The 27,963-nt window shown below is 35.8% G+C and overlaps 1 protein-coding gene across 1 annotated transcript; it reads left to right on the forward strand.

Annotated features, from left to right (window-relative positions):
* Positions 1–1,969: 1,969 nt before the first annotated feature.
* Positions 1,970–27,963, forward strand: LOC107548901 (sorting nexin-7). Its single transcript, XM_016229761.1, has 9 exons — positions 1,970–2,250; positions 7,339–7,521; positions 7,603–7,713; positions 7,977–8,141; positions 11,414–11,612; positions 11,753–11,952; positions 13,002–13,088; positions 18,644–18,796; positions 27,580–27,963. Exons 1-9 carry the CDS (start codon positions 2,128–2,130, stop codon positions 27,655–27,657), a joined length of 1,299 nt encoding a protein of 432 aa, XP_016085247.1. The 5' UTR covers positions 1,970–2,127; the 3' UTR covers positions 27,658–27,963.

Raw genomic sequence — 27,963 nt, forward strand, 5'->3', positions numbered from 1 at the left:
GCAAATGCACTCAGAAACAACGGCAATAGTGGATTTTTAAAGAAAAAAATAAATAAAACATGGTCTGGTCGACATCGCTAATGGGCCCAACAGGAAGGAAATGTAATTTGAAAGGAGCTGATCTATGTATGCCATTGTTGTGGGGTAATGCTGATGTAATTATTATCTGCCGGTAGAGGAAGGATTTGGGACCGTGCCACAAATTTGTGCAGGATGCCAGGATGTCGTTCAGTCGCACAAAACACTATATATATATGGTGCGTTCTGTGAAGTACACATCTCTGTGTGATTTAGCCATGATGACTAGCAAGTCAGAATGGGTGTGGTCTGCACTGAATTTGATCTAATGAGGTTATATCAGTAGCATATTATATAACACATTCCCTATATTCTGCCTTACAAATTACTTTCCAACAGGCTATTTATCATTTACATTAAAAACAGTTTTAATTAATAGCGTGCATTGAATATTCTCACTGCAACGGCTAAATAAAGATTGTTCCACAGCAACTCATACATCATACGGTGTGATATTGTGACACGGTTATGAAAGTCTTTGATCGGCACACATCAAAATGAGAAAAAAGGGTCCTATAGATTCAGCTTTAAATCAGTTATGAAAGCAAATGATATAAAATGGCAGTACACTAATGTGATCGGGGTGGGGCTGACCTTTTCTGTGCTTAGAGCTACAGCTGCCTGGTTCAGGCATGCATAAGGCCTGCCCTTTCTACAGATATTCTTATACTTTATATGCTTTATAATGCAATCTATGCAAGATTTCAGAGAGTTCGTATGCAGAAGGGATTCAGCTTTGAAACAGTATTATTATATCCTGATGCATGCTATAGAATAACTCTTGATTTAGTTTCATACCAAAATAATGTAATATAATATATAAAAAGCGATATCTAGCATGATTTTCACTCAATTAAAGAATGTAAAGCATTATAATTTATGATAATATAATGGTTGAAGTCCAAATTCAAAGAAATATGATCAAGTCCTACATTCATTATATGCAAGGGGATGGTCTTTATTTGATTAAATAAATGAAATAACTGACAACTAATGAGGAATTCTGTGGCCGAATATTTTATATTAATGACTAGAGCGGTCTCATGATAAGTACTTAAATTTAATATAGTCTGACTGGCATGTCCCCAATTAGATGTTTCCTAATAAGTCTCTTATTAGATATGCCCGATTTTGTCCCATAATACAGTCTCACACAGCAAAATAGTTGAGTGTTTGCACAGCTATATAGAACTGTAATTGCCACTGTCATATGAAGTCTTAATTATGAGATGTGCCACATTGCAAAGGCCTTTAAATTGAGCAACAGTAGCATCTGCTGGTTGGAAAAGGACATAGCAGGAATTCAGTGCTAGTTCTACAAACCCCAAACTGAAATACAGCTGATGGTGATGCATTAAATACTGATATCAATGAAGGGGAATTTAATTTAACTTGATATTTCAAGGCATTTACACAGTACTTGAATATATAGACTACAGTGATTAACAATGTATAACGTATTTATTATGAAATATTAAACATGATTATATACTCTTTACTATTTAAATATATATTTGTGTTATTACTTCAGTTTTTATAGAATATACTGTACATTTTGTAGTAGCCTATACAAATAGTACATTAAATGAAACTAGGTTTTTACTGTTAAATAGCAACATGGCCACATCTAAAATCCATGTAAATGTTAGTTTACACACGTATTAGTAATCTTAGGTTACAAACTTGACTCCAAAACCCATAATCACAGAGTTTCATACCCAAAGTGCGTTAAGAATTATGCAACACACAAACACATGTATAAGCCTTTTAAACTTTTAAAACACTAATTTGATGTTAATCACTATTATTTCACAGTTCAAAACTGAATAACCTTTAAAGGCAAGATCTGTTGGCCAGAAACCAACCATAACATCAAGCCAAATACCGTAAACACGCTCCTTCACGTGGGCGTCCCTCAAAGCTCAACTCTCGGCCCTTTCCGATTCTGCGCAGTTAAGTCTGATCCGCCCTCGGCTGAGCTTTTGAGAGTTGTGCGGAAAAACCGATGAAGTCCAGAAAACTTGTAACAAAGTAGCGATTTGAGCAACGATGAGTGGATCTGTTGTCGACAACACCGTGTCATCGGGCAATTCTTCGGCTGCGATTCCGACAGACATCAGCGGGCAAATATTAGATCTAGACGAAGACGATGACTTGGAAGTTTTCAGTAAGGTAATTTATAATCAACTGGTTTCAACTGATACCCACCGAAGGCTGTTCGATCGGTTGTGTGAAACCGACACATCAGTGTTGATATCTTTTGATTCTACATAATCAATGGCGTAGAAATCTCAACGTTTCACTTAAATCTTGGTGTTTTGCTGTGATCTGAAGTTCCAAAGGTCAGCGATCAGGCGCTGCCATGCAATGCATTTTTTTCCACTTCTGAGTTTTTACTGTTGTACTTTCTGTAGACCTCGTCATTTGATGCAAGATGATTAGTTTTAAATAGTCAGAATCTCATGGATCAGCTCAGTAGCCTATAGATGCGAACACCTCTGTTATTTGAGTTTACCTGTCTGTCTCACTGTCGCGAACATGTTATTTAGGTTGTCTGTCTGTCGGTCAGTAGAGCACTAGCAGTCAGTCAACTAGGCAGAACTCCCTTACAATTCGCAGTTACAACACCCTAGCGATGCCTGGCAACAGTTAGACCACAGTAGCAACATCTAGTAACAGTTAAAACACCCTAACACCTAGCAGCCAGCCAGAATACCCTAACAATTCCCAGCAAGCTATAAGAACACCATAACAACAGTTGGAACACCATAATAACACTTAGCAACAGTTCGAACACCCTAGAAACTAGGCAGAACACCCTTATAATTCCTAGCAAACACCATAGCAGCAGCCAGCCAGAATACCCTAACAATTCCCAGCAAGCTATAAGAACACCATAACAACAGTTAGAACACCATAATAAGACCTAGCAACAGTTCGAACACCCTAGAAACTAGGCAGAACACCCTTACAATTCCTAGCAAACACCATAGCAACACCCAACAAGTGTTAATACCCTAGCAACTAAACAGAACACCCTAACAATTCTCAGCAAGCAGTTAGAACACCCTAGCAACTAAGCAGAACACCCTAAAAGTCTCAGCAAGCAGTTAGAACACCCTAGCTAGCATCTAGGCAGAACACCCTAGCAAGGTCTAACAAAAGTTAGAACACCTTAGCAATGCCTATAAATTGTTAGAACACCCTAGCAACAGTTAGAACACCATAACAATTAAGCAGAACACCTTAAAAGTTCTCAGCAAGCAGTTAGAGCACCCTAGCAATGCCTAACAACAGTTCAAACACCCTAACAACTAGGCAGAACATCCTAGCAATGCCTAGCAACAGTTAGAACACCCTAACAAATAGGCAGAACACCCAAACAATTCCCAGCAACAGTTAGAACACCATAACAACCGGGCAGAACACCCTAACAGTTCTCAGTAGTTAGAATGCCCTAGCAACCACTCAGATGTGATCTCTAAACTCTTTTAAACATTCAGATTAAGCTTTGTCAGTCTGACATCAAAGTTATTCTTGACGAACGTTCATTTGTAGTTGGAGTGTTTCTACTGCTCTCTAACTGTTGGTGTTGTTGTCAGTATCAGCAGTGAATGGTTATGAATGGAAGTGCAGTGTTTGTTGGGTAAAGCAGCAGTGCAGTTTGTGCTGACTACAGGCCAGTTTGTTATGACAGGAAACACGCCCAGGCTTCTTTCCCAGCAGCTGCGGCTAAACGAAAGGGATTTGCATGCATCAGTGTTTGGACCAGGAAAAGATAGCAAAACAGTAGGAAAATCAGATGTTTGTCTCTCACAAACACAGCTCACAAATCAAGTTCATGGCAATATTACGTCCAGTTATAATGATACACTGTTATGGTATGATACTGTGGTTATGTGGCTTAGTAACAATAGCAGAATCGTTTATTGATTTTTTTTTTTAGGTTCAGTAAATATATTATGAAGTTTAAGATAGGCAGTGACGGCGCTACACCGGGGCTGGGGGAGGGGGGGCTATAGCCCCGTCAGAATTTTGAATGGCCCCGGTTTACTCTGACGTCATCAATATCATTTATTTTCTTAGCACCCCCACATATTGGTCTAGCCCCCCCTTAGCACCGGGAGAGAAGAAAATTCTGGCGCCGTGCCTGAAGATAGGTACTTATATAGGTACACATATTATCAAAAGAGCCTTGAAGGTAGGGCTGGACAATAATTCAATATCAATATGTATGGTTGTCTGTCTGTCGGTCAGTAGAGCACTAGCAGTCAGTCAACTAGGCAGAACTCCCTTACAATTCGCAGTTACAACACCCTAGCGATGCCTGGCAACAGTTAGACCACAGTAGCAACATCTAGTAACAGTTAAAACACCCTAACACCTAGCAGCCAGCCAGAATACCCTAACAATTCCCAGCAAGCTATAAGAACACCATAACAACAGTTGGAACACCATAATAACACTTAGCAACAGTTCGAACACCCTAGAAACTAGGCAGAACACCCTTATAATTCCTAGCAAACACCATAGCAGCAGCCAGCCAGAATACCCTAACAATTCCCAGCAAGCTATAAGAACACCATAACAACAGTTGGAACACCATAATAACACTTAGCAACAGTTCGAACACCCTAGAAACTAGGCAGAACACCCTTATAATTCCTAGCAAACACCATAGCAGCAGCCAGCCAGAATACCCTAACAATTCCCAGCAAGCTATAAGAACACCATAACAACAGTTAGAACACCATAATAAGACCTAGCAACAGTTCGAACACCCTAGAAACTAGGCAGAACACCCTTACAATTCCTAGCAAACACCATAGCAACACCCAACAAGTGTTAATACCCTAGCAACTAAACAGAACACCCTAACAATTCTCAGCAAGCAGTTAGAACACCCTAGCAACTAAGCAGAACACCCTAAAAGTCTCAGCAAGCAGTTAGAACACCCTAGCTAGCATCTAGGCAGAACACCCTAGCAAGGTCTAACAAAAGTTAGAACACCTTAGCAATGCCTATAAATTGTTAGAACACCCTAGCAACAGTTAGAACACCATAACAATTAAGCAGAACACCTTAAAAGTTCTCAGCAAGCAGTTAGAGCACCCTAGCAATGCCTAACAACAGTTCAAACACCCTAACAACTAGGCAGAACATCCTAGCAATGCCTAGCAACAGTTAGAACACCCTAACAAATAGGCAGAACACCCAAACAATTCCCAGCAACAGTTAGAACACCATAACAACCGGGCAGAACACCGTAACAGTTCTCAGTAGTTAGAATGCCCTAGCAACCACTCAGATGTGATCTCTAAACTCTTTTAAACATTCAGATTAAGCTTTGTCAGTCTGACATCAAAGTTATTCTTGACGAACGTTCATTTGTAGTTGGAGTGTTTCTACTGCTCTCTAACTGTTGGTGTTGTTGTCAGTATCAGCAGTGAATGGTTATGAATGGAAGTGCAGTGTTTGTTGGGTAAAGCAGCAGTGCAGTTTGTGCTGACTACAGGCCAGTTTGTTATGACAGGAAACACGCCCAGGCTTCTTTCCCAGCAGCTGCGGCTAAACGAAAGGGATTTGCATGGATCAGTGTTTGGACCAGGAAAAGATAGCAAAACAGTAGGAAAATCAGATGTTTGTCTCTCACAAACACAGCTCACAAATCAAGTTCATGGCAATATTACGTCCAGTTATACACTGATATGGTATGATACTGTGGTTATGTGTCTTAGTAACAATAGCAGAATCGTTTATTGATTTTTTTTTTTTAGGTTCAGTAAATATATTATGAAGTTTAAGATAGGCAGTGACGGCGCTACACCGGGGCTGGGGGAGGGGGGGCTATAGTCCCGTCAGAATTTTGAATGGCCCCGGTTTACTCTGACGTCATCAATATCATTTATTTTCTTAGCACCCCCACATATTGGTCTAGTCCCCCCTTAGCACCGGGAGAGAAGAAAATTCTGGCGCCGTGCCTGAAGATAGGTACTTATATAGGTACACATATTATCAAAAGAGCCTTGAAGGAACATAATTTCTTTGGTTTTAAGCTCAAGAAGCAGACATTTTTGGATCAAATCACGTTTACAGCACTTCTCACTTTCAAAAAAATGTTGTTGACATTTGAAAAATGGACATGGTTTTCACAAATATAATAAGTAGCACAACTGTTCTCAACATAATGTTTCTTGAGCGGCAAATCAGCATATTAGAATGATTTCTGAAAGCTCATGTGACACTGAAGACTGGAGTAATGATGCTGAAAATTCAACTTTGCATCACGGGAATAAATAACATTAAAATATATTCAAATATAAGACTTAGAATATTTTTTTTTTTTTAGGTTCAGTAAATATATTATGAAGTTTAAGATAGGCAGTGACGGCGCTACACCGGGGCTGGGGGAGGGGGGGCTATAGCCCCGTCAGAATTTTGAATGGCCCCGGTTTACTCTGACGTCATCAATATCATTTATTTTCTTAGCACCCCCACATATTGGTCTAGCCCCCCCTTAGCACCGGGAGAGAAGAAAATTCTGGCGCCGTGCCTGAAGATAGGTACTTATATAGGTACACATATTATCAAAAGAGCCTTGAAGGAACATAATTTCTTTGGTTTTAAGCTCAAGAAGCAGACATTTTTGGATCAAATCACGTTTACAGCACTTCTCACTTTCAAAAAAATGTTGTTGACATTTGAAAAATGGACATGGTTTTCACAAATATAATAAGTAGCACAACTGTTCTCAACATAATGTTTCTTGAGCGGCAAATCAGCATATTAGAATGATTTCTGAAAGCTCATGTGACACTGAAGACTGGAGTAATGATGCTGAAAATTCAACTTTGCATCACGGGAATAAATAACATTAAAATATATTCAAATATAAGACTTAGAATATTTCACAATATTACAGTTTTACTGTATTTTTATTAAATAAATGCAGAGGTGGTGAGCATAAAGCACTTATTTTAAAAATCTTACGACCACAAATGGAGTTTATATATTTTTTGTTGCTCATTTATTTATTTGTGATTCTCCAAGATATTTTAAAGAATACCAGGGTATTATTATTTTTATGAGCTTTGTACTACAGTAATAGATCAAAGTTTGTTGCAAGCCAATCCACTTCCAGTTGGTTGAAAACACATAAAGTGCATGTGTTGTTTGCTTGAAGTCTATAAACACTTGTGCTGTTTAGTGTTGCTGGTCCCTCACGTGTCATGATGCACATTTTTTTTTGTGTGTGTGTAGGATACGACTCTAACAGACGGCAGCTCTTTCAACGCCTCCATGCAGACCTCCCCTGCTTCAATGATCAACCAGTACAAGTTTGAGGAAGATGCTGACACTAAAGATATTTTTGTCACAGTCGATAACCCAGAGAGTCATGTAACAGCTATTGAGACATACATAACCTACCGGGTTATGACTAAGGTACTGATCTGAGCACAAACTCACTAAGTCAGATTCTGTGAATAATTCTCTCATCTTTCCCATCATTCTCCCTCACGTCAGACCACACGGAGCGAGTTTGACTCGAGTGAGTTTGAGGTGCGAAGACGATACCAGGACTTCCTGTGGTTAAAAGGACGTCTGGAAGAAGCTCATCCCACGCTTATTGTTCATGTAGGTGAAGTGTGTGAGTCTCCTGCTTGTCAAACATTCTGGAGAATGAACACATTATGGAAGTTTATGGGATAAGGAGAGTCGAAATATTAATTTTTCCATGGAAATATGCTTGTAAAGTTGTTGTAAATTTGAAACTTGTGTCATAATTTGACATTTCAATCCCCTGTCAAAATAATTAAAGGTCTTGTCCATTTGAAAATGTCTTTGGTTGTGGTGTGCTAAAACTCTCATAAAACATTGATTTGGTTGCGTCCCATCAGCCACTGCCTGAGAAGTTTGTGGTGAAAGGAATGGTGGAGAGGTTTAATGAAGATTTCATCGAGACGAGGAGGAGGGCGCTGCACAGGTTTTTGAACAAAATAGCAGAACATCCCATTTTCTCCAGCAGTGAGGATTTTAAGATCTTTCTCACTGCAGCATCTGGGGTAAGATTGATTGATTGATTTAGGAATTTGATTAAGTTACCTATTTATTACATTTCATTCATTCATTCTGTTATCTATTTTTGTACATTTAATGCAGTTTATTTATACATTTTATTTACTAATTTATTAATTTTTATTTAGTTATCTATAAATCTGTCCTATACATTTTATACAGTTGATTTATACATTAAGCATTTATTTTCATATTTATTTATTCATTCGTTTTTAATTATCTATTTATTTTTATGTATTTATCTATTTTTATACATTTTATAGTTTATTTGTATAAATTGTATATAAATGTATGTATGTATTTGTATTGTTTTACCTTTCATAGAATTCATTTATTTATAAATGAGTTTATATATTTTTTGTTGCTCATTTATTTATTTGTGATTCTCCAAGATATTTTAAAGAATACCAGGGTATTATTATTTTTATGAGCTTTGTACTACAGTAATAGATCAAAGTTTGTTGCAAGCCAATCCACTTCCAGTTGGTTGAAAACACATAAAGTGCATGTGTTGTTTGCTTGAAGTCTATAAACACTTGTGCTGTTTAGTGTTGCTGGTCCCTCACGTGTCATGATGCACATTTTTTTTTGTGTGTGTGTAGGATACGACTCTAACAGACGGCAGCTCTTTCAACGCCTCCATGCAGACCTCCCCTGCTTCAATGATCAACCAGTACAAGTTTGAGGAAGATGCTGACACTAAAGATATTTTTGTCACAGTCGATAACCCAGAGAGTCATGTAACAGCTATTGAGACATACATAACCTACCGGGTTATGACTAAGGTACTGATCTGAGCACAAACTCACTAAGTCAGATTCTGTGAATAATTCTCTCATCTTTCCCATCATTCTCCCTCACGTCAGACCACACGGAGCGAGTTTGACTCGAGTGAGTTTGAGGTGCGAAGACGATACCAGGACTTCCTGTGGTTAAAAGGACGTCTGGAAGAAGCTCATCCCACGCTTATTGTTCATGTAGGTGAAGTGTGTGAGTCTCCTGCTTGTCAAACATTCTGGAGAATGAACACATTATGGAAGTTTATGGGATAAGGAGAGTCGAAATATTAATTTTTCCATGGAAATATGCTTGTAAAGTTGTTGTAAATTTGAAACTTGTGTCATAATTTGACATTTCAATCCCCTGTCAAAATAATTAAAGGTCTTGTCCATTTGAAAATGTCTTTGGTTGTGGTGTGCTAAAACTCTCATAAAACATTGATTTGGTTGCGTCCCATCAGCCACTGCCTGAGAAGTTTGTGGTGAAAGGAATGGTGGAGAGGTTTAATGAAGATTTCATCGAGACGAGGAGGAGGGCGCTGCACAGGTTTTTGAACAAAATAGCAGAACATCCCATTTTCTCCAGCAGTGAGGATTTTAAGATCTTTCTCACTGCAGCATCTGGGGTAAGATTGATTGATTGATTTAGGAATTTGATTAAGTTACCTATTTATTACATTTCATTCATTCATTCTGTTATCTATTTTTGTACATTTAATGCAGTTTATTTATACATTTTATTTACTAATTTATTAATTTTTATTTAGTTATCTATAAATCTGTCCTATACATTTTATACAGTTGATTTATACATTAAGCATTTATTTTCATATTTATTTATTCATTCGTTTTTAATTATCTATTTATTTTTATGTATTTATCTATTTTTATACATTTTATAGTTTATTTGTATAAATTGTATATAAATGTATGTATGTATTTGTATTGTTTTACCTTTCATAGAATTCATTTATTTATAAATGTAATTTATTATTTGATTCATTTATCTATATTTATTTTTATTCATCCATTCTCATTCATTCATTTTTTTTAGTTCTCTGCTATTTATTAATGCATTTATCAAATGTATTTTTTAAAATGATCATTACTTTTATTATATCTAGTTAATGTATAATCTAGTTAATGTTGTTGTAATACTTAAAGGTACAGTACAGGTATGAAACTTTAAGTATTAAAATTTAAGTATTTAAGTATAACTCTGGTGCATAACTTATCCCAAAACATATCTAGAAACCAAAATATCATACAAACTCAGGGCGTTTTTGACCTGGACTGGAAAGTGATCACCCAGCAACCACCCAGAACATCTTAGCAACCATGTAGCAGTGCTATATTATAATTACCATTTTTTTCTCGTGTTGATACATTTTATACAGTTGATTTATACATTAAGCATTTATTTTCATATTTATTTATTCATTCATTTTTAATTATCTATTTATTTTTATTTATTTATCTATTTTTATACATTTTATAGTTTATTTGTATAAATTGTATATAAATGTATGTATGCATTTGTATTGTTTTACCTTTCATAGAATTCATTTATTTATAAATGTAATTTATTATTTGATTCATTTATCTATATTTATTTTTATTCATCCATTCTCATTCATTCATTTTTTTTAGTTCTCTGCTATTTATTAATGCATTTATCAAATGTATTTTTTAAAATGATCATTACTTTTATTATATCTAGTTAATGTATAATCTAGTTAATGTTGTTGTAATACTTAAAGGTACAGTACAGGTATGAAACTTTAAGTATTAAAATTTAAGTATTTAAGTATAACTCTGGTGCATAACTTATCCCAAAACATATCTAGAAACCAAAATATCATACAAACTCAGGGCGTTTTTGACTTGGACTGGAAAGTGATCACCCAGCAACCACCCAGAACATCTTAGCAACCATGTAGCAGTGCTATATTATAATTACCATTTTTTTCTCGTGTTAATGTTCCACTGGAAGGTTTTGCTTGTCTGTCAGAGACATTGTTATCTTCCTAATAAGGACATTAAAACCTGCCTGTACACACAAACACACACAGTCCCAGTGATAATCACTGACCTTCTGTGTGTTCACTATATGTGATCTCAGTTTTGCTTTATAAGAGGATTATGTTAAATGTGTGCAGATAATGTGACAGTTTCTGTGTTTAGCCCCGGCTGAGTGACCTCTAAGATAAGTACTTTATAAAGAGCTCCTCACTTCCCTTCAGTCATAATAAAGGACGTTTTGCTGTAATGGATATTTGACGCTTCGTAGGCTGCTATGATACACGCTTACAGTTTTATCAGCTATTTGCACTAGTGTTGCCATTACTGGCCGCCCATGAAAATATGCACACATTTTCAGCCATTAGAGGCTTTTGCTGACTAAAACGTAGAGATGAGAATTATTTTGCTGTAGTCTATTTTCAGTAACATCATGCCACCGTTCCTATGATCCTCTGCAGGAGCTGACCTCTCATAAGAAACAAGGTCCAGGGTTTCTGAGCCGGATGGGGGATACGGTCAAAGCCGTCGCTGCTGCGGTCAGAGGGGTCAGAAACCGGCCTCAGGAGTTCACAGAAATGCAGGAGTACGTGGAGGCCTTCAGTCAGAAGATCAGCTCGCTTGATAAAGTCACTCAAAGGATCGTCAGAGAGCAGAAGGGTTGGATTTTTTTCTCACTCACACACTTTTCAGTGAATTCTCATCTCTTAATTGGTTGACACTTAAAGGAAATGTTTTTGCATGGACTATAGCTATGGTTATGAATATGCTGCATAAACCAGCTGCTGTTGTTGTCACAGAGTACCTGGAGGAGCTGAAGGAGTGTGGGCCGACATACGCGCTGTGGTCACAATCAGAGGAGGAGCTGGCCGAGCCCCTGAAGAACGTGGCAGGCTGTGTGGACAGATGCTGCAAGGAGACAGAGGAGCAGGTCAAGAATCTCAGTGATCAGCTGATTCCAGTCCTTCATGAGTACGTCCTCTGCGCAGACACACTCAAGGTAGAGTGACAAGATGCTTCTGTTTTGTCTTTCTTAAAAGGATAGTTCACCCTAAAATTCTAATTCTGTCATCATTTCTTCACATTTATATAATTCCAAACCTGTATAACTTTGTCATTTGCAGAACACAAAAAAAAATAAAAAATCCAAAGAAATTAATACCGTTATTCAGCAATGATGCATTAAATTGATCAGGAGTGATGGTAGAGACATTTATAATGTTCCAAAAGATTTTTATTTCAAATACATGCAGTTATTTTGAACTTTCTGTTCGTCAAATAATCATTAAAAAAATGATCACGCTTTTAACAAAAAATATTAAGCAGCACAACTGTTTTCAATGTTGATATTAATAAGAAATGTTTCTTGTGCAGCAGTTCAGCATATTAAAATTATTTCTGAAGGATCATGTAAGACTGAAGTAATGATGCTGAAAATTCAGCTTTGCATCACAGGAATAAATTGTTTTAAAATATATTCAAATGGAATACTGTTATTTTAAATTGTAATAATTTTTCACAAAATTTTACTGTCATTTTTTTAATCAAATAAATGCAGCCTTGGTGAGTATAAGAGACTTAATTTAAAAAAAATCTAAATTAAAAAAAATCATACCAACCCCAAACTTTTGAACATTACTGAAGGAATTTATTTGAAAATTTTTCAAAAATCGTATTTTACTTTAAAAAATAAATAAATGAATAGAAAATAAAAACACATATGGTTCAGAACACGTGAGGGTGAGTAAATGGCATCATAGTTTTCGTTTTTAAGTGAACTATCCCTTTACGTGTAGAATGTTATTCATTTGTTTTGGTTAAATAAAATGTTCTGTTCTATTTTGTTCAAGGCAAATGACCTGCTAGTATAAAAATCATGTTTGCTGCATGTCATCCCGTCTGATATAAACCTTGATGCAAAGCTAAGATCAACACAGCCAGCGTTATGTTTTTCCGAGGCTTATTACATAGTTCATCCAGCCTTAAATTTCATTCAAATATATTGATCACAATTTTCATACTTCATGAGTATCGATCATGGATTTTCAGGCAGTACTAAGGAGGCGAGACAACATCCAGGCAGATTTCGAAGCCAAGACTGAAGCTCTTGCCACGAAGAAGGCCGACAGAGACACGGTAGGTCTATTATTGACTCTTTCAGTTCTCCACGTAATCCATCCAGTGCTCCTTTGAAAAATCATGGAGATTATTTTTAATAAAACCGAGCTCTAGCTGTCTTCCTGGCTTTCATTAGACAGCACTGCGTTTTAAGCTGTAAAAGGAATTTGGAGAGATTATACGACTATCTCCAGATCGCTGTAGATGTCCCTTAAAGCCAGACCACTCTTGAAGTGGGACGCTTTCAAATATTACTCATATTGCCCAAGCTAGTATTGCCATATTTAAGTCTCTTTGGCTGTTTGAGTTTATTTTTGTCAATTCCATTAAATATCAGGGGCAGGATGCTTGAATGCTCTGAAAGGGCATTAATGGACAAAGTACCAATGGTGTCCAGAGAAGCTTAGCAGCATCTCGGCACTCTTGTCAATTTAATTATGTGCTTTGATTGAGCACAGTCCCTGCTGACTTACACTGCTTACTACAAAAGGCCATTTCCAAAATGAGAAGGTATCCCCAATGGCCTGATTTTTCTTTCCTTTTTTTTTTTTTTTATCCAAAGAATTGTATGCTCCAGATTCACTCACTCCCAGTGTGTAGAAGACACGATAAGCCATATAATGAATTTGAATATGGTCCTTAGCAAAAACGCTTGTGTCCACTTTTTGCCGTGTATCATTGTGTAAAATTTGCATAAAATAACTACTAAACAATATGTAATAGTAGGGAACTTACTTTAAAATTGTACTTTGGTCAAGGTACAAGTTACTTTTAAACTAGTTAAATGGCAGTCAGACCACACTTTTTAAAAAGGGCTTCCTAAAATACAGCTATATATTTAAATGTATAAAGATATTTTATTCTGTGGGGGAAAAAAGTGTGAAATTGTGTATAAAATATTATGTGGAAAATATTTACTATATAAATATACCTATCATTGTTATTTTATTGAGCATTTCCCCCACCCCCTTTTTTTATTATAATTGTAGTATTTTAGGGCTGCCAAAGTTAATGCATTCATGTTAATAAATTATTGATTGATTGATTGGAAGTTTACCCCATCATTGTTATTTTAAGCTTTTTATTTTACATTTTAGTATTTTAGGGCCGCCAGAGTTAATGAGTTAACTTGAATAATTTTTTTCAGTTAGTTTTTAATTTAGTTTACTGTACAGTGTCATTGTTACTTTTTTCCAGATTTTTCCTTTATTTAAATTTGAGTAAGTTGTAGTACTGCCAAATGTGTTGACTTATTTATTTATTATTATTTTTTTCAGTTTACCTCATTTTTACAGCTATCGGCTTTCAAAAATAAAGAATAATCGGTTATCGGTATCGGCCAAAATTTTCATATCGGTGCATCCCTACATTTTTTATTTACAGTTTTTTCTTATTTTCTTATTTTAGGGCTGCAAAAGTTGACTTAATTTAGTTTATTTTTGTTTTTTCCTAGTTGTGTTCTTAATCTTTATTTGAGTTACCAAAAATACTTTAATTTTAACAAATAATTCAGTTTTTGTTTTAGGTTTTCATTTTTATTTTAGTTTTCACTACCAGTTTGGTTTGTTATAATTTCATAGAGACTTAAAATTGGGCTCTTTTGACTTATTCAAAATGTATCCACATAGCAACACCCTGGCAACCACTCAGAACTGTATAGGAGAGTTTTGCGTGGACAAGCAATATACAAATCTCATTGTTTTTGCTTCTGTCATAATGTTTGCTAGCAGACTATGAGTTTTTAGCAGTTAGCACAAATACTCCAGACAAAGCAAGGATTCTCATACATGAGTTATGGGGTTCGAACCTGGTCTGCATCACTTCCTCATCCTGCTGCTCTCTCTTTTCCACATCATTTCCTGTCATATGTTTACTTTCACTCTAAATGAATGAGAACAATACTGTAGTATGCCGCCATGTGCTTTCTGTCCAGTAGAGGGCAGTAAAGGTCACTATAAACAAATGGAAGATCATCATCCCATTTATGGAAAACTCTCTCCAATAGGTCTAAATAAATGAACCAGTTACTTCAGTAGTGTCAACAAACTTGAATATGTGACTCACAAGATGATTCATTCATTTCTTTAAGAGTGGATGTTAGAGTCACTTTGTTTGGCTTTGTGTATAAATGTGTGTGTTTGGGTGACAGCAACATCAGATCAGCGGAACTAATGATCTGGCCTGCTTGTCAGAAGCGAGACGCGGCTGTAGACAACGTCTCGTCCTTAGAGCAATGCGTCCACTCACCAAACACAGCTGCTGTTCCACAAGACATCCTCACATCTGATTCACATGAACACACGCTACAATGGAAATGAGATGGAGCTCTAAAAGACAGCTACCTCTGACCTTCATTAGCTTACCTGTCAATAAACAGCTCACTCTGTCTTTCTTAAATGTTCCTCTCATTCTTGGCCCACTGATCTGACATGCCACCATTCCCACAGGCATGTCTTTCCAAACATCACTGGGCATGTTTGCTGTTCATCTCTCTCTATGTTTAGACACGTATACTGCTGAGTGTCATCTGGATGTGCTTTCACCCCTAGAGAGCTTGTGCACTAAATAGAGTATGATAGAGTTGTTAGCAGTCACCTTGTGAGCCAATCACAGGCTGCGCAGTGACTGGAAAGCTGTTGTGTGTTGTGCAAAGATACACAATATGGCCGAAAGTTTGTCAACACCCCTGGAATAATTAGAGGGATTTACTACTATTCAGCTACAAAATCTACTTTTAATTTTAATTGCATTTATTTGATCACAACTGTAAAAACAGTAATACTGTGAACTAATATTGCTATAAAATAACTATTTTAATATATTTTAAAATGTAGTTTATCCCTGTGATGGAATTTTTAGCTGCCATTACAATCTTCAGAAATCACTATAATATGCTGATTTGGTGCTTAAGAAATATTTATTATTATAAATGTTCAAAACAGTGGAAACTTTTTTTTCTTCAGAATACTTTGATGATTAGAAAGTTCAAAATAACTTTATCTAAAATAAAAGTTTTTTTCTAACATTATATTGTTTTATTTTACTGTTAATTTTTATCAATTTAATGCATCTTTGCTGAATGAAAGAACAAAATCTTACAAACCTCAAGATTTTGAAAAGTAGCATAGGCAGTACAGAGGCAGATCACTAAATTTGGGGGCAGAGTAAATATGAATAACTGACAATTATGATAGTCTGGTTTGAAAGCAGATTCAAAGCTGTCAGATATGCTTAACATCATTGTTTAAGCAACTCTGTTAGATTTTCGAGACAACTTGCAGAGAGCCAAGAAACAAATTAACTTAATTACAGTAACCGATCTAGTTGATATCAGCATATCGAATTCATTCCTGCATGCTCAGCAGGATTTTACAGGAGTTATACTCCTCTGTAATGAAAGTCTTTACAACACTCTAAAAATGGCTGTTCGTCAGCAGTCTGATGGCAGAAGAGCTACTCTGATAATATTGGTGGTGGCATCGTGGTTTTAACTTGTCCATTCAGAGCTACATGACTTGTCATCTCTATGAGTCACAGGTCAGGATTAGGGATCCGCAAAACTACATATTTTCAAAATTGGTTAGTCAGTAGGTCATCTGAAGGATTAGTCGACGAGTCTGAGGAAATCCTATAGAATTAGGCGGGTTTAGGGTTGAGACCACAGATCCAATTAGATTGGTACTTAGCAATATATGTTAAATGCAGCCCTTTCAATAGAATAAATAACATTTTCAACAAATAAATAAATAGACTAAATAACAACAACCTTTTATTGCATTTCTTATTATTATCAATGTTGAAAACAGTTTTGCTGCTTAATATTTTTGTGGAAACCATTATATTTCAAAATTTGGAATTTCAAAAAGTTCAAAAGAACAGCATAAAGCAGCTCACTTGCTTATATCATCCGACTGTGGTTGCATCTCTTTATTAGTGTTACTGGAGCTTTATGTTGAATTTGACACTACTGACCACAGTAATCTTTTGGATAGGCTTGAAAATTATGTTGGCATTAGGTGAATTGTATTGGCATGTTGCGAATCGTACTTATCTGACCATTATCACTGAATAGGTGTCATTGATCACAAGTTCAGTATGTAGTACTGCAAGGCTCAGTACTAGGACCATTGCTTTTCATCCTGTACATGCTACCCTTGGGAGCTTTAATTAAAGGGGTCATATGATGCTATTTTAAAGATCATTATTTTGTGTATTTGGTGTAACAGAATATGCTATAATGTTCAAAAAACACATTATTTTTCAAATTTTCAACAAAGCCCCCTCCGTTGACAAGCGCAGTCTGCTCTGATTGGCCAGCTGACCCAGTGCATTGTGATTGGCCAAATACCACAAGCACGCGTCGGAAATGTAACGCCCCTTACCATAATCGCTTCAGCTTTCAAAGTAAATATCAAGACGGTTAATAATGTCGTTAGTTTTACTATCAGTTCAAGTCTGAAAGGGCAACATAGTCGCGTGACAGACACAGTGATGATGCAGTACACAAGCCGCGGTTAAGACAGCTGACGTGCTATGATTTCTGACAGGCAGTTCACTCTCCTGTGATGTGACCCTGTTCCCCTCACACGCACACACAACGCGTTACTCTGCGCTGCGCAAAACTCTGCATTTGAACAGTCAATAGCAAATACTTAAACTAATAACAAAACATACTTACAGTCGCTGATTCAGAAGCGCTAGATTGTCACAGCAAGTCGGAATTGACCCTCTTTTTATTTTTTTTATATATTTTTTTGAAATAGCCTTTGTGCACAGCCAGCCTTGTACTCTTCTAGGTTCAAAAAACTGTCTTCCATAAAATAAGTTGCACAAATTCGAACATCTGGGTTGTGCTGTTCTGTTGTAAATAAATCTTAACCAATGATTCCTAATTGCATCTACTTCTGGAAGGCCAAATAAAGTGCTTTTGCTTTCGCACTGAAACACAGCGTCTCCCTGACATGGCTGCTTCAACACTGCTGCTGTTCCTGAAACAACGTCTTTCTTTGCGTGCACATTTGGGCGGCATTATGATAATATTTCCACATAGTGAGGTAGATATGTGGGGGCATGTTGGAAAGAGCCGTTTTAGGTAGGCGTGGTTGACTCTTAACTTTTAAAAAGAATCTCTCTTTGGATTTGAGACTTTAGTCTTTGCAACTTTACAGATCTTCTTTATGCACCAAGAGCTTGTAACACTCCAAAGAGAAGGGAAAACTTGAAATCGCATCATATGACCCCTTTAAGAAACCTGAAACTAGTTACACTGACAATAGTCTCTCGACATTCCTTTGAGGCCAAATGAAACATACCAATTCACAAAACTAACAGAATGCATAGTTGATATTAAAATTTGGATGACTCGCTTTCTACTACTAAATTCAGAAAAACTCTTGACCGCATTTTTCCATCTTAAAAATATTTCTTAATAACAACCTTTATCTGAATACTTGTCTACTTGTGAATGGCCTTCAATAGAGAAAGAAGCTGTTTATTTCCCTTATGGTCTAGTTATGACATCTAACAGCAGAGCTAACAGGACCATGCTAACCAACCAATCCTTGTGTGTTCAGATGAGAGATGATCTGGATAAGGCAGAGGACCGGCTGGAGTGGGCAAATAATGCACTCAAAAGCGACTGGACCCGCTGGCAAAAGGTCATGAGAACTGACCTACGATCAGCCTTTGTCGACACAGCAGAGAGGAACGTCAGCTACTATGAAAAGGTTTGCTTAGTCCAAAATAATTTTTTTTCTGATTAATATTCACTTTTTTGGTGTCCTTTTATAAATTTGTTGTTGCCGCCATTTTATAAAAGCAATATAATATGACGCTTGAGGTCATCGGTTACCGCTCTAAATTTGATCAAGCTTTAAAATAGTGATGTATTTGAGAAATTTTAGGCATAAGAGATAAACATTCACAGCTACAGTATGAGGTGGTAAAAAACAATTCCCGTTGAAGACTTGGACAAACCGCCAACAGATTTTAGAGGGATGCACGTGGACGTCTGCCTGCATTCATTTGCACAGCCGCCCTGGATATGTGCCAGCAGAGGGTGGTAGTATCTAATTTTTTATCCCTGCTGACAAGTAATTGCACTCCAAGTCTATAAATGTTGACATTGCTCACTAGATTGGATGCGTATAAGCCAGTGCACAACTTAATTTATCTTTTTAAAGCTTTCTACCTTTGCTTTTCAGTCTTAAACTGTAAATTACGACCTCAAAGTTGAAGGTGTTTTACAATAGCACAAAATAAAATGAGAAGCAAAGGAAGAAGTGTTAAACTTTCAAAGTTTTAGAGATGTTGTGATCTTGGTTACCTGCTGTGCCCTCAGAGGCCCTAGAGAACAACCTGTTGTTGGACAGAAACAGATGAATGAGTTTATAGCAATAACGAATATGACAAACTCTCTGTTTGGTCTCTAGAGAGGTTGAGGAGACAACCAATGGGAAATTTCAGATGCAAACAGACTCAAAAATAAGCTGTGCTGTACAAGAACTGTCACTCACACGTCACACCAGTGTTGGGAAAGCTACTTTAAATGAGTAGTTTGGCAAGCTGCAGTTTCAAAGTAGTTTTGACTACAGACAAGTCAAAATAGCAGTTTGTAAAAGAAGAAAATCTAAGTACATTCACTATAATATGAACAAAAGCTAAATACAATTACATTTTTTTTTTTTTTTTAGTTTTTGTAATTTCAAGTCTGATTTAGTAAATTATTCTTCCAGGCTTTTTTGTTTTGTATGTGGCATTTTTGGGCAGATCAATCTGAAATAATATGGAATAATAAACCGAAGTGCTTACTGCGGCTAATGCTGCCACTGTATTTTTGAAAAGTTAAAGAGACACCACATATGAAATTGTCTTGTTTACACTGTAAAAAAAAATCATTAAAAAAGATTGGAGTATGTTTTTTAAGAAAATACTATTTAGGTTTTTCTACTTCGACATTTCTGAAGTAACTGTTACTTGCCAAAACCTTATAATGATCAGTTTCTGAATTAAAATAGCTTCTACAATGGTTTTATTTTTCAGTGTACATGATCCAAATGGCCTCAAATAAAACTTCAATATATTTCACAAATTCTATTCCATAAACTGCCTAAATTATGGTTAATCCAGCAACAAGTTGTTCTAGTGAATCCAGTCTATGCTGCTGAATTATAAATGCCTTTGAGAAATCAGAATAATGGTAATGAAAATTTACTGTTAAATTCAGAAGCAGCGACACATTTATTATTTTACTGTGCACAAGTATACTGCAGTATGGTGTGTTGTGTGTTTCACATAAAACTTAAACCTTAAACTTTGATAGCATTATTATGAGCATTGGGGACGTCTCTGATAAAATATGTGCCATCGTGTGCTGAAATTTGTGAGAACGTGAGGTATCATTAAAATGGACTAAAACTAAACTGAAAACTAAAAAGCAAGAAATAGACAGATGCCATTAATACAGGTAAGGAGTGGAGGACAGAGGAGCCTCTTAAAGAAGAAGTTACAGGTCTGTGAGAGCCAGAAATCTTGCTTGTTTGTAGGTGACCAAATACTTATTTTACCGAGGAATTTACCAATTAATTCTTTAAAAATCCTACAATGTGATTTTCTGGATTTTTTTTTTCTAATTTTGTCTCTCATAGTTGAGGTATACCTATGATGAAAATTACAGGCCTCTCTCATCTTTTTAAGTGGGAGAACTTGCACAATTGGTGGCTGACTAAATACTTTTTTGCCCCACTGTACTGCATGTTCACAGGGCCCTGCAGACAGCCTGTGCCTCACACGTGTGTGTTTTTATGTAACCTCCAGGCAAAGAGGCATTTTTATTTAATGTGGAAGGAAGAGCCTGACGGCATCAAACACTGACCTAAAAGAGAATAGGGTGTGAGAAAAAAAAACGGAGTAGGTGGAGGAATAAGAAAATGTGTTTGTGTAAGAGAACTTCGCCAGCATTGGTCTGTGGGGATATCTGTTAGTATGAGAAGATCCAGGCTAGAAAATGTGGTCAAACACAGGTGTAGAAGTGGTTAGTGTTGCATAGTAAAAGATGCTCATGTATTTTTGGGTTCCTTACACTTTCTGGAAGTCAAATGCTGTTGTTGGGGACCTTAGTAAATTTAGAGTTCCATTATGTGGTGATATTTGTGTTAAACTAATATGCTGGCACAATATTTGACCATTTTAAAGGGATAGTTCACCCTTTAAATATATACAATTCTGTCATTAATTACTATAAAGAAATAAAATATAATTAATTATAAAATTAAGGTTGAACCACTGATGTCACATGGACTGTTTTAATGATGTCCTTACTACCTTTCTGGGCCTTGAACGTGGAAGTTGCCTTGCTGTCAATGCAGGGTCAGAAAGCTCTCAGATTTCATATCTTAATTTGTGTTCTAAAGATGAACAAAGGTCTTATGGTTTTGGAATGACATGAGGGTGAGTAATTAATGGCAATTTTCATTTTTGGGTGAACTGTCCCTTTAAGATCGTTGCAGATTTTCACTTTTTTTGTGAACAAATATTCACATTTTCCTTATCAGCTCCTCAATACTTGGTATTTATAAGTACATGGGACTAGATTGGTTGGGTGGAACCATTATACCATTTTGCGTTTAAGAGGAGTAGTTACAGGTAGCATAGTCTAAATTAAATATTGTTTGCATAAACTGAAGTTAATTGTAAACAGCTTTTTCCTTTAAAGCATGAAGTGTGACCATTTACAAACCAAAAAATAAATAGCAGTTTTAAAATAACTTGTGGAGTTCGTTGTTATGCAGCTAATATAATTTGTTGTAAAAAAGTTGTGTGTGTGTGTGTGCGTGTGCGCATGTGTGTGTGTGTGTGTATGTGCGTGTGTGTTGGTCCCAGACTTGTAATTTGGAGGTTATTGGTTGGAGTTAGTTTAGAATTTTTCTGTGACTTATTAAAAAATAATTACTGAATCAGTGTGTTTTTTTCCAGGACTAAATAGTGCACTAGTGTGTAATAATAATTACACTACTGTAATGCTAATCTTCAACTTTTCTTTGTTCTCTGTTCTTTTTTTTCTCTTGCACTTCTACCATTCTACCAGTTGAAGTAATTTTCTCACAACAAATGTGAAAATTGCCGACAAGTACATCATTCTCCGCTGAGATGAGAAAAATGCATTTTCTACCTCAGATTGTGACCCCTTTATTTCACTGGGGTCAACCAGTGTACTTTAAATGGATAGTTCACCCAAAACGTTCAAATAATTATCCGAATTTGCAGGTAATTATTATTTGTTCCGAACCGTTATGACTTTTTCTTCTGTGGAACACAAAATAATTATTAATTATTATGAATTTTACTTTTATTTTATTACAATATTGAATTATAATTTCTAGTTATCATGTTTATTATTAGTATTATTATTTTTTTATATTAGAATGTATTTTCTATTTGTATTTATATATTTAATATAATTCATATATTAGATTATACTAAATTATTATCAGCTTCCAGGTCTAAACAACAGAGTGCACTACTGTATAATATTAATTATTAATTTTCACATCTTGCTTTTTAACCTATCATAAAGACATTTTCATTTCACCTTCCTGTACACATCAAGCTGTAACAATGCAAACTCTAATATAAGGAACAGTGTAACCCTGCATACTGGTGTGGGTGGATGTTCAACATTTGCATGCCGCTTAATAGAAAGAAAAAAAAAAACACTGCAACATGGCAACTTCAGAGAATTGCCATGGAGATGCCATAGCAACAAGGCTGTAGCCGAAACGATAGCAAAGATGAGGAAGCTGTCATTAAACGTTAGATATCATTCAGCCAGCACAGAGCCTTCATTCCTCTTGTTACCAACAGCTGATGCAACTGATGTTTAAAGATTCACATCTCAAGCCCTTCGACCGCGTCTCTCTCCTCCTGCAGCTGAATGTTTTTTGCCGTCTGATCTGCACAGTTCTGTCTCAGGTGTGTCTGTGTTGATGATTGTTATTATTCATGCGTCACTGCCAGATTAGCGCCACATTTGGCTGAGAGCGGTTGGACTGGCATCCGAGCTAATGATCCTCCTGGTAACACAAGAGCCATTACAGAGACTCAGTCTATCTGTAAGTGTGTGTCAGACAGGGACGTGTTGCAAACCAAGCCCTTAGACTCTATAGACTACTGAAATAGGTGCTGACGGTGTTCAAGCCTTGTCAACAAACTCAGTGTCTCACCCAGTCAGTAATCTGGAATGGTATTGTGCCTTTCTGCTTTATTATGGTTTTATTGTGTCCTCATGTGCACTGCATTGCAAATACAGCAACATGTTTTTAAAAGTTAGTTGTGTTCAACTTTTCTTTGTTCTGTTCTTTTTTCCCTTGCATTTCCACATTTACCGTTTTCTCAGCTTGAAGTAATTTTCTCACGACAAATGGGAACATTGCAGACAAGTTATTCTCCGCTGAGATGAGAATAATGCATTTTTCAGCTTTGAATAGGACGGATTAGTTTTCATTTTTCTTGTCCTCGTTTGACCAAGTTGTGCTAGAAGGGTCAACCATCAATGTACTTTAGGGGGACTTCACCCAAACATGTAAATTCTGTCATTTACCTAATGCTATTACAAACCTTAGACTTTTTCTGTTTTTGTTTTGTTTATTTATTGAACATTGGTGTCTGTTTTAATTCTAATTTAAATATCACATTTGTACATTAATATAATATTACATTTTCTTATTTCCTAATTAAATAATTTATTTATAATATTTATATTCATATATTTTAATTATTGAATGCTGATGTCTTGTTAATTATAATTTAATCATAATACTTAAATAATCACTTTATATTTCTTTATTATATTTATCTGATATATTTACTATTTCATATGTATATTAATATAAATGTTATATTTTCTTGATTATACTAATTATAAATTATTTATTGGACATTAGTGTCTATTATTAATTACAAGGAATTTTGTAATGTAATGATAATAGAATTGTAATATTAAATTGTCCATTACTATGACTTTTTCTGTTTTTGTTTATTAATTTATTGAACATTGATGTCTGTTTTTAATTCTAATTTAATTATAAAATTCGTGCATTAATATAATAATACATTTCTTAATTATACTAATCATAATATATATTTATAATTAAAATAATTTATTTATAATGGTTATATATTAATATATTTTAATTATTGGATGTCTTGTTAATTATAATTTAATTATAATATTGATATAATACTTTATATTTCTTAATTATATTTCATATCTACTATATTTACTATTTAATATGTATAATATACATATAAGTTATCTTTTCTTTATTTGTATAATTATGCTAATAATACTATAAATTGAGCATTAGTGTCTGTTATTAATTACAATGAATTTTGTAATATAATGATATATTAAAATATTATATAATTTATAGTTTCATAATTATACTCTATATTTTATATTATTTTAATTATTTAATTTATTTATAATATTTATATAAAATATATTTTAATTAAATGTTGATATGTTACTCATTGAATGTTATTTTATTAATTATAATGTCATTACAATATTTATATATTAATATAAGTATATATATATATATATATATATATATATGCAACTGACCTGGCCCTGTGCGCCACAAAGACCACAGCCCAGGCGATCAGTAGGTCAATGGCCGGTTTGGTGATGCTTGAGCGCCACCTCTGGTTAAACCTGACCGAGATCAAGAATGCAGACAGGACTGCCTTCCTCGACTCCCCAGTCTCCGTGACCAGGCTGTTTGGACCCACTGTTGATGGTTTCGTGGAACGCTTAAGTCGTCGCAAGCCATGCACCACTTCTCGACTAAGCGCTCCAGCTCAGCGGCTGTTTCAAGTCACCACAAGGCTCTGTCAACTCAGCCTGTGAAGTCTGCTATGTTGCCTGCTCAGCCTCAGTCCAAGCCCGAACCTGAGCTTGGACAGCACCCTCAGCCTACAAAGCCCCAGTGCCCTTGCCCCAAAGGGACATTGGGACCTGAGCCGCAGAAGCCGTATTGATCTGTCAGGAGAGAAGAGGAGAAGGCTAAGTCCCGCCGAGGCCGGACTTCCCTCGAAGAATTCTCACATTTGCCTTCCAATCCCCCATTCAGCTCTGGGTGCTGGAGGCTTTGTTCATTGTGTCAACACCGAGCCCATCCCACTCACTTTGCATGTGCCCAAGCACCAACTACCACTGGGATAGCGGACCCACTGGCTATAAAGAGCACTTCTCCTCTTCGATACATTGCGATGGTCAGTTCCCTGCCTCTGTGTAGCAACCTGTCATCTGAAAAATGTCCTCCCCTTCCCACCCAGCTGGAAAGCCATCCTGGGCACATCAAGTTGGGTTCTACAGACAATTCGTTTCAGGACAACGATGCTCACGTTCGCTGTTCCGACGTGCAGTGTTTTCTGGTGAAAGAAGCCGTCGAAACGGTCCCGCCAGAGAACAGTGAGGAAGGCTTTAACAGCAGTTATTTCCTCATCCCAAAGAAAGATGGTGGGCTCAGGCCCCTGAGATCCATTCAGGATGCTGACTTTGAAACAGATCTGTGTGTAGTTTTGCCCAGAGGACTAGTTCATATCAGTGGATTTTAAAGATCCTTACATTCATATCCAAATACCCCCTCAACACAGACCCTTCTTGAGATTCCCGTTCGAGGGGGTGGCTTACCAAACTTCAGTATTAGTATTCATATTAGTGTTAGCATTCGGAAGAGAATGGAGTTCCCCCCTAAGCATGATTCAACGCAATGCTCATTCCTGTTATCTCAAGAAACCAATATTGCATTAGAAACCGGAGCAATTTTGTGTCAAGAAAACCAAACAATAACAAGTTTATTTTTATTTTCTATGCTGATTCGCTCCCCAACAGAATTGCCCAACTAACTTTAGAATTAATAATTATTTACATATATATATATATATATATATATATATATATATATATATATAAAACATTCTCCTTTCATAATTATGCTAGTTATATAATCAATATTATTTTAATTTATTGAACGTTGATTGTGGTTTTAAAGCAGTTCAGCTTAGTGTCATGCTTACTACCCCTACACCATGATAAAATCACTATTATTTGCATTCAACAATTCACAGTTTGGATTTCTTCTAACTTTAGCAAGCAAAATATGCTCATTCTATGCATATGCTTTCATTCCAATCCTGCATTTATATGAATGAAAGTGAATGGCACACTAAAGTCCTGAGCAACTGCTGCATCTTAATCAATATCTTGAACTTGAGTGACACAGCTGTCGACTGTTTCCCTAAACTCTACTGTTTGGTACCGAGACAAATATAGCCGTGTCCTAGTGTGATTTGGAGGGCGACTGTGGTCCAGCGGCCTCACACATGGCCTGTCCAAAGTCATTTACCGAGGTCACGTCACGTCTGAATCCTGTGGTGATGGAGTGCATTGATTAACTGCTTTTGACAGTCGGTCAGCCGCAGCCAACACTCCTCCAGAGGTTCTGCTAGGAAACACGCTCGCGAGCGGCATCAGAGCGGTTTGGGCCGAGGGTGTTGAGGTGTTTAGGGGCCTGGGCGGCGACTGACGAGTCCCGGTGAGGACATTTATCAAGGGCTTAGAATCTTGACACCTAAATGGCACTCGGGATGAGGAGCGACCGCAGCTTGTGAATACAATTGGAAACCAAATGGCAGCCACTTGTCAGGCCTCAATGCTGTTTAAATGTCTACATATTTCACTGCAGTCAAGAGCTTTTACTGATGTGAGAATGTAAAAAAAAAAAAAAAAAAAAAAAAATGAAGGGTTCAATTGAGTATCAATTAATAAATGGGTGTATATGGATCGTGTTGCACTCACATTTGCTTGGGAAAATACATTTAATAAAATAAAAATCTAGTGATGATTATTAACAACTTGGTAATAATAATTTGATATAAATATATTTTACTATATAGAAACATAATTAATATAATACATTTCATATACAGTATATATATATATATGTGTGTGTGTAAATTCATATTATAATTATTGAATTATTATTATAATTTATATATTAATAATTATACTATTTATATTTTATATTTAATGTATAAATATTTATAATATTTGTATATTGATTTTTTTATATATATATTTATAATATATTTTCTCTTATTTTAATTATTTATAATGCTTGCATATTAATATTTTAATTATTGAACATTGGTGTGTTATTTATTGAATATTGACATCTGTTCTGATTAATTTGTAATATTTTTATATTATTATAATGTATATTTTCATAATTATAGTAGTTATTATTAGTATATTTACTATATACAATTATTTAAATATTATATATATATATATATATTACAATTTAGATTATGTATTTTAAAATTAGTATATATTGTATCATTTATATATTTAGAATGATATAAATTAAATGTAGTATTTTTTATTTAAATTATTTATTACATGTGTTTTATTTATGACATTGCTTGTGTATATGTTCTCTTGCAGTGTTTGGCTGTATGGGAGTCGTTCTTGCATTCTCAAAGGACAGACGCTGAAGGAAATGGAAAGGTTGACTTTTCCTAATCTCTCATGGTGCTTTTATCTGAACGGGACCACCAAAGACGCTTTTATTCCTGCAGAAGCCAATAAGATTCATATTTAGAGACTGAGGCGCCAAAGAGAGGGACAGTCACCCTGTACAAACATCTCCCAGCATGCACCAACTCAACCAGAGAGATCGAAATGAAAGGAGAATTGTCTCTGTCATCAGTACGCTTGGCCCACGTTTGAATTCTTTTGATAATGGGGGGAAATGATATTGCCAAATCTTTTATACTGAGAACTATTTTTCATTTTTGTTGATATAAATACAACACATGAGATGGAAAA

The sequence above is a fragment of the Sinocyclocheilus grahami genome, unplaced genomic scaffold, assembly GCF_001515645.1.
Source record: "Sinocyclocheilus grahami isolate Dianchi unplaced genomic scaffold, SAMN03320097.WGS_v1.1 scaffold357.1, whole genome shotgun sequence".
In the NCBI taxonomy this organism is placed as follows: Eukaryota; Metazoa; Chordata; class Actinopteri; order Cypriniformes; family Cyprinidae; genus Sinocyclocheilus; species Sinocyclocheilus grahami.

Bases quoted from the DNA above. Each gene is read 5' to 3' on its own strand.
- LOC107548901 (XM_016229761.1), top strand. From the start codon at position 2,128: ATGAGTGGATCTGTTGTCGACAACACCGTGTCATCGGGCAATTCTTCG. The intron at 7,522-7,602 runs GTACTGATCTGA...CCCTCACGTCAG, and splicing joins CCTACCGGGTTATGACTAAG to ACCACACGGAGCGAGTTTGA. The intron at 7,714-7,976 runs GTAGGTGAAGTG...GCGTCCCATCAG, and splicing joins ATCCCACGCTTATTGTTCAT to CCACTGCCTGAGAAGTTTGT.